This window comes from Thamnophis elegans, chromosome 1, assembly GCF_009769535.1.
Source record: "Thamnophis elegans isolate rThaEle1 chromosome 1, rThaEle1.pri, whole genome shotgun sequence".
Classification (NCBI taxonomy): Eukaryota; Metazoa; Chordata; class Lepidosauria; order Squamata; family Colubridae; genus Thamnophis; species Thamnophis elegans.
Window position 1 is genome coordinate 44421308 of NC_045541.1, and position 12479 is coordinate 44433786.

Sequence of the window (12479 nt, forward strand, 5' to 3'; positions counted from 1 at the left end):
TTATTCAGTATCTGCAGGATAAAATCACTCTGATCCGGACAGGCTTGGTCTCTGACTGGGTAGATTCAGGCGAGTCGACAGGGATGAATCTTGTGGAGACCATCTGGGATGAGTTTGACCCTGTGACCCCCCGAGGGCATGGACAGGATTATGGGGAGACTCAGTGCTACCACTTGTGTGCTGGACCCATGCCCCTCTTGGTTAGTCTCAGTTTCCGGGAGGTGACACGAGGCTGGCTCCAGGCAATTACCAATGCTTCGTTGAGAGAGGGGTTCTTTCCCAGCACCTTGAAGGAGGTGGTGGTGAGGCCCCTCCTTAAGAAGCCTTCCCTGGACCCAGCTTCTTTAGCCAACTATCGTCCGATCTCCAATCTTCGCTTTGTAGCGAAGGTTGTTGAGAGTGTGGTAGCACATCAGTTTCCCCAGTCTCTGGATGAAGCTGTCTACCTGGATCCGTTTCAGTCGGGTTTCAGGCCCAGATACAGCATGGAGACAACATTGGTTGCGTTGGTCGATGAACTGTGGTGGGCCTGGGACAGGGGCTGCTCCTCTGTCCTGGTCCTATTAGACATCTAAGTGGCTTTCGATACCATCGACCATGGTATCCTACTGCCACGACTCGGAGGGTTGGGAGTGGGGGCCACCGTTTTACATGGTTCTCCTCCTACCTGTTGGATTGGTCGCAATTTGTGTTGACTGGAGGGCCGGGATCGACCCTGAGGCACGTCACTTGTGGGGTGCCCCAGGGGTCGGTTCTCTCACCCCTCCTGTTCAACATATATATGAAACCACTGGGTGAGATCATCCGTGGTTTTGGGGTATGGTATCATCAATATGCTGATGATACCCAACTTTTCATCTCTACCCCAAACCACCGAAATGATGCTCTCGACGTGATGTCCCGATGCCTGGAGGCTGTGCGGATCTGGATGGGGAGGAACAGGCTCAAGCTCAATCCCTCCAACACTGAGTGGCTGTGGTTTCCGTCATCCCGATTTGTGCACCTTGTTCCATCTTTGATGATAGGGGGAGAAATTTTAGCCCCCTCGGAGAGGGCCCGCACTCTGGGCATCCTCCTGGATATGCAGCTTAGTTTAGAAGAACACCTGACGGCCATGACCAGGGTGGCCTTTTACCAGGTTTGCCTGGTACGTCAGTTGCGCCCCTTTCTGGATCAGGATGCTCTGTGTACAGTCACTCATGCCATCGTCCTTTCTCTCCTGGACTAATGTAACGGTCTCTACATGGGGCTGCCCTTGAAGAGCACCCGGATGCTTCAACTGGTCCAGAACGCGGCTGCGTGGGTTATAATTGGTGCCCCTAGATGCTCCCATGTTACACCACTGATTGCCGGTTGTCTTCCAGGTGCGATTCAAGGTACTAATTATGACCTTTAAAGCACTCCATGGCTTAGGCCCACGATACCTGCGAGACCCCCTACTGCCACTGGTAGCCTCCCACTATCCAGTGCGATCCCACAGAGTTGGCTTCCTCAGGGTGCCGTCGGCCAGACAGTGTCAGCTAGCGACCCCCAGGGGGAGAGCCTTCTCTGTGGGAGCGCCTTCCCTCTGGAATGAGCTGCTCCTGGAGCTTCATATAATTCCTGACCTCCAGTCCTTCCGACGCGCCCTAAAAAGTTGGCTTTTCCAGCAAGCCAGCCTGGCCTGAACAAAACAAAATAAATTGTTGATCATTGTTAATTTTAATTTAATTTTTTTTAAAAAAAAATGTTATTTTCAATTCTAATTGGGTTTGTTTGGGATATTCTATTTTTTTTAAGTTTTGTATTATGTGTTTCTTTTAATGTTGTATGCTGCCCTGAGTCCTTGGGAGAAGGGCAGCATATAAATCTAATAAACCAAACAAACCAACCAAACCAAACCTATTGTCAATGGTTTGGATTTTTGCCTTAGCCTTTGGTTTGGAGTCATAAGTCATACCTTTCCTTTCTTCTTTGGAGTCATAAATAGCACTCTTCTGGGTTTAAACAAAGACATAGTACAGTATCTTGTTTCTAACTATGAAATCTTTAGAAAACCTTCAAGCAAAACAACATCATTTTCCCATTCTTACTTCCCAGAAAGTCATCTCTTTGGAAACAATTGTATGTGAGACCATGTATATCTTATGCTGGGTGGTTTTGCACATTGCACTAAGCATCTTACTTGCTTTTTTATTGTATGAGCCCAATAATTCAGTTTGTAAGCTTTTTTATGGTTTAAGATGATATATGAATCTAGTTAGTTGTGGGTGTATTCATAATTGAACACAGTGTATGAACCAAGTAATTACCTGCAAATAATAAAGTCCCAAATGAATTCTTCTTTTTTGTAAATTAGTCACTGAAATGGGAAGAAAGGGAAAATAAATATGATTTTATCCTGTCTTTTTCCTCTGAATCACCAGTTGGATTCACACAATTACTAGGTCATGGTTTAGTTAACTTTGATTTAGTTAATAAATCATACTTGGACAGTTTTAATGACACTAAACCATATCTCTTATATATATCATAAAGTCAGGGTTGAAACAACATATAAAGTAAAAGGTAAACAAATCATGATATGGGTATGGATAATGCATTGTATGGCCTGTTTCACAATATCTTCACCTTCTGGATGATTCTACAGCTATATTGTAAATGAGTTAAAAGCAGAGTGAGGGAGTTTAAAGGAGAAAACTTCAGGCAAGAAGTGGTTGACTTAGCATGACTTCCTCCACTCTTTCTTCTCTATTACAAAACAACCCTTCCACTAGATGCCTCACAAAGGAGAGAAGGCCTCTAGGAATTCATTATGTAATCCTGCAGAGAACTGTGTAGTTTGCCCCCTGACTAATGAAACTTCTCCACCTAGGTGTTCCTAGCAGTGAAGAAAAGTCAATTTCACCCTTGATAAATGCCACACACTTTCTAATTCTAAACTTTACAACATGTAATTAGAGGGCTAATAAATCTTGCCTTAATGAGAAACAGCTGGTTGATATGTGGTGCCTTTAGGGTTTTCTTATACTAGGCACACAATTTGGGAGCCTCTAGCATTAATTATGTTTTGAAAGAATAAAAGGATCAGAAAGCCTTAGCCAGTGCTGATATTTGCTCCCTGGTTTATTTTTAAATTAGCAATGGTCTTGGATGTTCCTTCAGGTCATGCAGGAGTCCTACCATCTCTTACTAACTGTGCTAATAGACCTTGTTTTCCTGGAGTGCTGTGTATTGACCGCAAACCTCCAAAGACTGGATACTTCTGTGGCCGATGTCCAATAGGTCTATATGGGAATGGACGAATCTGCACAAAAGCATCTAGACCAGGTACTTTTCTTTCATTTCAGCAGAACTGAACTAGCTTTGTCAACATATTTGCTGCAACATCATAATCATTTCATTATACCAGAAAAAATATAAGAAACTATTTGTACTTCATCAACAGTTTGTATATAGCCCAGTATTACTTACCAATCTCAATACTACATTATTAGTAATGATAGTAGAAGCTAGTAGAAACACAAGGATTGACAAAACTACATATGGGGATTAAAATAATCCATACCTCCAGAAACCAGATCTTTATTGTTCTTTGAAAAGATAAATGTGTATGTGTGTAGGGGGGCATTATATGGATTTTGGGGAGCAAAATATTCCACCAGGATGGGGTAACTATTGTTTAAGCAAATGATTACTTACATTTTCCCATCAAAACTGGAACTCACAGTCCAGAATCAATGACCACTTTTAAATTAGAAAAGACAATTGATTTTCTGTTTTAAGCCCTGTAGAAATACAGTGACTGTTGTTTTATATAGGTTCCAAATTAGAAGGGTACAACTTGGGATTTGAAAACAGTTATATTTTTTCATATATATTTTGTATATTTTGTCTGGAACTGAAGAAAAGTTGTTGTAGAATTGAAAGGAAAACTTCTAGGGCATTGTGACCAACTTCTTACTTGATGCAGGAATTAGAAAGCAAGAGCATCTGCAAATACACAAGTTCCTACCTTAATTCAATTATTATTGAATTCTTATTTACTATCAAAATGTTTCTCCTACTGTTCAACTACAATCTATGCTTCTGTAAAAAAAAATCAGAGAAACATCTGGCTTTCAAATGTTACAAAATTCTGTGCCACCATGGGTAAAGTTGTTCAGCAATATCTGAAAAGCTACAGATGCTCTACTCCTGCTTAAAGATATTTGATCTAGTCCTTCTAGATCACAGGTGTCAAACTTGCCATACCATGTTATCATCATGTGACGTTTTGTGACCTTTTCCACATTCACGGAGCTGGGATGGGCGCCATGCCCGCCAGTTTGACACCCCTGTGTAGAATCTAGATGAAACAACAAGGATACTGTTGGTATGTGATGGATCTTTACAGTATTTCACATCCTCATAATTTGTATTCTTATTTGTGGAATATAAACCCACAGGATGAAAATCATAGCACAACGTGTGCTTTAAAGATGAGCTTGAAGTGCTTCCAGTCTTAGGCAAGCAAAAAATTTTTTGTCTTTTCTAAAGCACCTCATCCTTTTTCAGTTTTCCAGAGAGTCTGAATAAATATGTGCCTGCTTTAGGAGTCATATTAAATATAATGAGTTAAACAAGTAGATCTTTTTAAGCTTATGCAGAAACCTTTGGGAAAAGGTCTGCTTTAATGAATTACAAAGAAGTGCAGGGCCAATGCAAGTTCTAAAGGTGTTCCTCCAAATCATTTTCAAAGCATACAGAATTCTAGAAGACAATACACTTCCAGCTAACTTTTCCTAAAGCTCTTCAAATTGAACAGAAATATTCCATACAGAATTGCAAACATGAAGTAACCCATTTCTTTAAAATCCAAGGAAAAACTGACAACTTTTGCCATTGTCAACCTTGCTTCCTTCCTCCTCGTTTATACTTCTTCAGGCTATAACTGTACCAATGTCACCCATCCATAAGTGAAGAAATAAATGGCAGAGAGCAACTTGTAATTAAAACATTCAATCTCTCTGTAGTATGTTGCAAAAAGTCTGCCTTTAGGAGTTTCCAAACATCACATCTTTTACTAATCTTTGAATGTGGAGAATGAATAGAATACTGAAGAGAAGTCTTTCTATAATTGTAGACTGGAGGAATCAAAATGAGTGAGCTGAAAGACGGAGCCATACAATTTTGTTTCCCCAGCTTTTTTTTTAAAAAAAAAAACTTTCTTCCCAGTTCTTGAAGGATACACAGAATTTAGTCACCTTTCCTGTCAAGTTATGCCTAAAACAACTTCATCAAAGAGCCCTTAATTTATTTACTGAGAATTCAGGGGAAGGATTTATATAATTACTCAAGTTAGATTCCCTTCTTTCATTTCTTGCTATACAGTTTAATTATTTTGGAAAGCAACACTCACTCCTGCTGCTTCAGTGTACATCAAGATTAATGTCATTTTGCCATATTAATTAAACTCTTGACAAAATGGAAAGTTAGGACTTCAAAAAAACTGAGGCTCAGTGATTCTGTCAATGTTTTTGAGGGATTTTTCTTTCTCTTTTTTGCCCAAAGATAAGATTATGACTCATACATACAGCCAGTAAAACAAATCATTTGGATGGACACTCCTCTATAATGTATGATTTTACCCCTACAAATAGAAACATTTATCTGTTTAAGCAGGAAAAAAAATTCCATGAAGTCATTCCTCTTGTTATCATATACTGACAGAAAAATGTCACTAGCAGACATAAATACAATCATTTGTAACTACAATTTGCATTTCTTCTTTCGCCATGACAGGGACGAACATGGATTTCTGCATTATATAAATATTTATATCTTCCTTCTAGTGCTTATATACCATTCAGAATAGTTTACAATATTTAACATCAATTATAAAATGCATTCTAGAAATTGATAAAGCATTCCAGTTCATCTCAGTGTCAGGAGGTGAGGGGGAATGCACATTGTGGTGTCATTGTGATTTGTACCAGATGCCTCTGTCTCCCCTATCTTACCTGGTTTATATCTCTGTTGATACTTTCAAGCAGCTTTTCAAAATCCCAACAAGGTTTTTCTCTTTGGTTGTGGAAGTAAAAGAGGAATAGTCTTCCATGCTACATATGAAGATTAATGAGAACGCATCCTTAATCCCTGATATTTTTATATAGATAAAAATAGAGAGTAAAACAAATGCTCAGAAAGTGCAATAAACAAAAAGCCAAGGCATCAAACATCTTTCTCAAACTGATTCCAAGGGACAACTTGAATCACTGTAATTTAGTATCCCCAAATCTGTCCTACACAAGTAGTCCTAAATAATGCCATAGTTGATGTTATCAAAGGCTACTCATAAATCAGTGTACCAAAAAGAGCATATTCTTTCTTTATTCTTTATAAAGATCAGCAAAAAAGGCAACCAGGGATGTTTCAGAATATAAACTGTGTCTGCAGCCAGTTTGGATACAGAGTTTGTATCATCTTTAGGGTCCTTGGCACTCTCTGAGCTTCATGGATTTCTTTGGATCTTTCTCCCAAAGGTACTTTTTCAGGAAGCAACTGGACTTTCTTGTTTTTTTCTTTGAAGACGTTTCCAAGAAGCTTCTTCAGCTCTGACAGAATAGTGGGGAATGGAAGGATTTATATTCCTTGCAGACAGCTGGTCATTTGCATCCTTTTAGAGGGTCCTTGAAGCACTTGGAGGTTTATCTGTGTCCCCAGAGTCACCTGAGTAGTGCTCCTGTCTCTGTAGTCTGCAATTTTTCTCTGGAAATCCATTCCTACTCCCACACCATTCAAAGGGTGTTCATTTCAAATTATATAGCTAAAAGTCTGTAGAGATTCTCAGTCATCCAGGTCACGATTGTCCCAAAGGAGCTTTTTCAGGGGGCAACTGGACTTTCTTGGGTTTTTTTCCCTTTTCCTTGAAGACATTTAGCTTCTCATCCAAGAAGTTTCTTCAGCTCTGACAAGATATTGGGGAATGGAAGGATTGAATGATTGAGAATCTCTACAGACTTTTAGCTATACAATCTGGAATGAACACCCTTTGAATGGTGTGCAAACAGAACTAAAGAAACTTCTTGGATGAGAAGTGAAATATTATCAAAGAAAAGAACTGATAAAGCCTTTTGGAAAAATTGCCTTTGGAACATTTCCTTAGTGTAGTTTCTTCAGTGAAATCTAGAATTAACACCCAGCATCCTTGATCAGAGGCTCAGACCTGATAGACACATGGGGCCTCATGTCTCTGGAGTGCTATAAATGTATTCTAGCTACCAATGAGTCATCTGGAAGCTTCTGAAGTCAGGGCAGATAAAGTAGTTATCGTGCTGCAGATTCCATCCCATGGTGGTCACTATTGCAGGGCTCAAAATATATGATTTGTCTGGGTTTAGTAGGAGCCAAACTGTCACCTGTCCCATTTGCACTGCTGCCAGGAAATTAGTCTGGGATGAGAGATTAACTCTTGGCATATACTACCTGCATTCTTTGCTCAACCCTCTCAGGAACATTTCCACCCTCTCCCCGCTGCCAAAATGAGGCAACACAGAACAAATCAATCTAGAGTTCTCACTCAAAGCACAAATGACCAAACTCAAATTATCCTATTTTAGACACATTATGCAAAGACCTAGGTCTCTGGAGAAGTCTATAATACTGGGAAAGATGAATGGAAACAGAAGAAGAGATGACTAGCAGCAAGGTGGATGCACAAAATCACAGTAACAAATAGATATTAACTAGCAGTTGTTGTGTGAACCTATATTCCCAGTGCTACCTGACTCTGGGATGCTGCTGTGAACAAGACTTTGAGGCATATAGCCATGAATTATGTTCAGTTTCAACTTTTAACATGCAAAAATTTCCAGAGAATGATCTAAACTACTGCTTGAGGCAACAATATTGTTAGGTATGCAAACAGTGATAAAGCTATAGATTGGGTATACTGGGATATTTTTTCCAGGGTTTTTTTTCCCAGTGCGTAGAAAAGAGAGCAGTTGTTTGTTTTAATTCTAAATCACACTATTTGCACTGAAGATAATTAATTACTACATTCTTTGCATCAGGGATTGTGGCTAGAGTGGTCCTCATTACTTTATGTGATTCCAAATTTATCATAGGTCATTGCGGGGATCATGTCAAGAGAAAAATAGCGTTTGGCTGGTATGTGCAACTCCAAATTTGAACTTTATAAGAAAAGAGCACAAACACAAAGAGAAAGTGCATCTACTTTTTGTGATTTCTCCTCTCTGACACTAGAATAAATCTAAACAAAACCGTTTTGCTATCTTTTAAAATCAGAAGAATCTGAGTGCTTTATTACATACTTAAGGGCACATGAGAGAAAGAAAGAAAGAGAGGGGGGTAGGGAGGTAGGTTGGTGGTGATGGAAAAATACTTTTTTCCATCTAAAATGCAAAATTCCAAATACAGTACTATCTAGCAAATAACTTTGGAAAAATTGCCAGTAATCATTCTCACTTTCAGGTTAAATTTAATTTAACCCACTTAAAATTAATTTGCCTCCACTTAGGCAACAGCTACTAAAATCCAGATACTTAAGAAAAAGAAAGAAAGAAGGTTAGAGAGATTTTTCTACAGAGTATTCAGTGACCCAGATATAAAACCCAATGGTAGATAAGATGGGAATAATATTTTAGATAATGGAAAAGATAAATTATTTCCAACCTAGCTGATTCATACAGTCCATCAATATAGAATTCATTATGCTCTTCAGATCCAGGTGATATATTAGCCAGCAAGGTTGCTCAGCAACAGAAGACCTGTGATTTCTAAGCTATAAAACCATGAGGAAAAGGCCAATTTTACCGACCTTGAATAATATTTACATTAAGTTGCAACATCTGCAGCACATTATATCCATTCCATTTCCTAATAACTTTGTTGGTTATTAGATAAGATAATGTGTAAAAAAAAATTGGCTAGCATACAGGTAGTCTTTGACATATGACTTACAATTGAGCCCAAAATTTATGTTGTTAAGTGATACGTTTGCTAAGTGAGTTTTGCCCCATTTTATGACCTTTCTTGCCTCAGTTGTTAAGTGAATCACTGCAAGTGATAAGTTAGTAACATGGTTGTTAAGTGAATCTGGCTTCCCCAGTGACTTTGCTTGTCAGGAGGTAATAAAAGGTGATCACATGACCTCGGGATACTGTGACTATCATAAATATGGAGCAGTTGCCAAGCAACTGAAGCACATGATCATAGGTATGATGCAAAAGTCGTAAGTGTGAAAAACAGTCATAAGTCACTTTTTTCAGTGCTGTTGTAACTTTGAACAGTCTCTAAAGGAACTGTTGCACACCGAGGACTACCTGTATAAGCTTTATGCGATCACGTTATGTATCTTTAAAACAGCAGCCCATAAATATGATGAGTTATATATTTTCTTTACAACAATAACTTAAAGGATTATATCCAATATTACAATTGATAACAGAGATCTTCAATGGCACACAAAATAACCAAATTTTAGATGAGGATAATATTTATGGAGGGCTAAACTGCATATGAAATCTGATTATCTGAAATCACTCCTTATTTTTATCTTGCTATTTGGATTCTAGATTCTTTAAATAGGCACACCATATCCACACTTACCTGGTATTAATCTTGTACATCCAGCCATTCATTTCTTTTATTTCCATTCCAACATAAGAAAGAAGAAAAAAGATTACTATAGATTATTCACATGCTTGAATACCTGAAAGAACTATACAAATATATACAGTATTTGTAAAGCAATTTATGTTGACACATTTTTTTTGAAAGAAAATAATTTGAAAACATTTTAAAATAATTTTAAGTCCATTGTTACAGTTCATCCATGGAGTTGCCTCATCCCCATGAATGCCGATGGAACACAATGGGTCGTAAATGAAATAAGCGCATAGTATCTCAGAGATGGGGAAATCAGTTCCACTTCTGCATATAGTTAGGAATATTACTATTAGCCACTTCTGGAAGTTTGTACCTACATCATATTTGCTTTCATTTTTGCCTGGTATAAATCAATGTTGACATAAATGATACAACTGGCATACATGTTTTACATACAAATTTCTTTCAAGTGAAATCCTTTCAGTCTCCAGGATTTATTTATAAAGAAGCAAACTAATACAACAAGGGACTTAAGGCAAAAGCATTAAGACAAAATCAAACTAAATCTTACTAACCCAGACTATTCTTTTGTCATGCCTCATATGTTTTGCAAAGTAATTACATTTTTAAAGCTTTCATAAACAGTGGAAAGTTAGGATCATTCCTATTCTTGGGAAAGGCATAGTGTTCCAAAGGGTAGGGACCCTCTCTATGATCACATGGGGCTGGTAGAAAAAATTACCCCTGAGTTAGTTGGATGCCAATAAATAAAGTGTTTAAATGTGATAACAAACACTTTCAACTGGATCTGGAGTTAAACTCAAAACCAGTGTGGTGGCCACCAACTGGAATCTGTTACTTCCAGTTATCAGACCCACTTTTGCACTGTCTTCAAAGGCAGCCCTTCAGTGGTGGGATTGAAATTTTTTTACTATCAGTTCTGTGGGCAAGGGCTTGGTGGGTGTGTCATGGCTTGGTAGGTGTGGCAGGGGAAGGATACTGTAAAATCTCCATTCCCTCCCAATCAGCTGGGACTCAGGAGGCAGAGAATAGATGGGGGCGGGGCCAGTGAAAGGTGGTAAATTTATTGGTTCTTTGAACTACTCAAAATTTCCACTACCGGTTCTCCACAACTGGTCAGAACCTGCTGAATATCACCTCTGGAGCCCATGCTTAGTATGACAACAATTGAGCCTAAAATTTCTGTTGCTAAGCAAAACATTAGTTAAGCAAATTTTATCCCATTTTACGACCTTTGTTAAGAAAATCACTGCAGCTGATAAATTAGTGACATGGTTGGTAAGTGAATTTGGTTTCCCCATTGACTTTGCTTGTCAATAGGTCATAAAAAGTGATCACCTGATGCTGGGACACTGCAACAATCATAAAGGTGAGTCAATTGCCAAGCATCTGAATTTTGATCGCATGACCAAGGGGCTGCTGCAGTGGTTGTCAGTGTGAAAAATGGCCATAAGTCACTTTTTTCAGTGCCATTATAACTTTGAAAGGTCACCAAATGAACAAGGACTACCTGTATTTCTCATCCGAATTAAGTGAAACTCAAGTTGTTTGCAATATATTTCATTTACCTTTCATTCTTTTTTATTGGAAGAAATGTAATGATGCTCTTTGGGGAGAAAAAATGATGGAATTTCTTCCACAATATGTTCTTCTGCATCTTTGTTTGCCTATGTCAGAGAGAAAGATTGAATCTCTTTGAGTGTAGCTCATCTATATGTGTCAGTATCACACTGGTTTTAGCCAGGAGGAAGAATCTGACAGCGCAGGAGACATAAGATAAGAACGGCATTTTATTAATTTCTCTGTGTTTCGGTAAGCATTTGAAAGGGATCCTGTGAAAAATTCTTTAGTCAAATATAATGTTGCAATTATATTGGTTAAGTAAGCAACCGATCCAACACGGCTGAATGTCTAAAAAAGATTATCCAGGCATTCTTTCCCTCATGAGATTATAACTATGTGGAATTATAGTAAAATTAGGTGCCCTGGCACTAGGATCATCCTTCATTGGCACTAATTTTCATGCACTCTGTAAAGGGGAAATATACTGAATGCACACAAGTTTGATTCCCTTGTTCCTAACTAAACATGCTAATCTTGGTTGTGATTTGAGTTTGATCTTTGCATTTCCTCTGCATCCAGCATGCCCCTTAGTAGAAGTGAATTATTTCAATTTTATGAACAAAGGCTACAATTAAAAACTCTTACCATATTGGTATTCTTCCCACTTCTTCTTTCTAGTGTCTTTCCAACTTACCTGGCTAATGTACACATTAATTTAATTAAGCTTAAAATGAAAATAATTTTGATGGATTGTTTCTTCCTTGGAAAGCGCCGTGGGTAGTTTCTTAATGAACAGATAATGGAATATTATATACCTGTTTTGTTTAATGTAGCATGTACATGTCTATCAATAAAATAAAAGATTTATTCCCTACATCTTTTTAATGCAGTTGCTCTCATGTTCAGTGTTTTATAGATTTATTCTAAGTGAATACATTTACTATAGATGTGCTCACTCTTCCTGTGAAGTATAGTTATGCATTAATACAAACTTATATAGGTTTTTTGATCTTGGTAGAAATCTATAAACAGACTTTGATCCATAAAGATATCAAGGTTATAAAAATAGAAATATTATATAATTACCATAAAATTTAAAATAACAAGTGCAATAACTAAAATCAATCAATAGAAATATATTAAAATAAGAACGCATAGGTCAAAAGGAATGCTATGATTTGGTAGCAAAGAAATAGCATCAGTCTTTCTTGGAAGGACACAATTGGAATGATAGCTCAGCAGTCCTCTAATCTGTAAATCTATAACTATAGATCTCACTGAAAAATAAAGGATTGGCAAGCTGA

General features: G+C 37.9%; 1 protein-coding gene across 1 annotated transcript in view; it reads left to right on the forward strand.

Annotated features, from left to right (window-relative positions):
* Window positions 1-12479, forward strand: part of VWDE (von Willebrand factor D and EGF domains) — a 352344-nt gene that overhangs the window by 266239 nt on the left and 73626 nt on the right. Inside the window, exon 22 of the mRNA XM_032236897.1 lies at window positions 3145-3309. Coding sequence (XP_032092788.1) covers window positions 3145-3309 — 165 coding nt within the window. The remainder of the gene's footprint in view (window positions 1-3144; window positions 3310-12479) is intronic.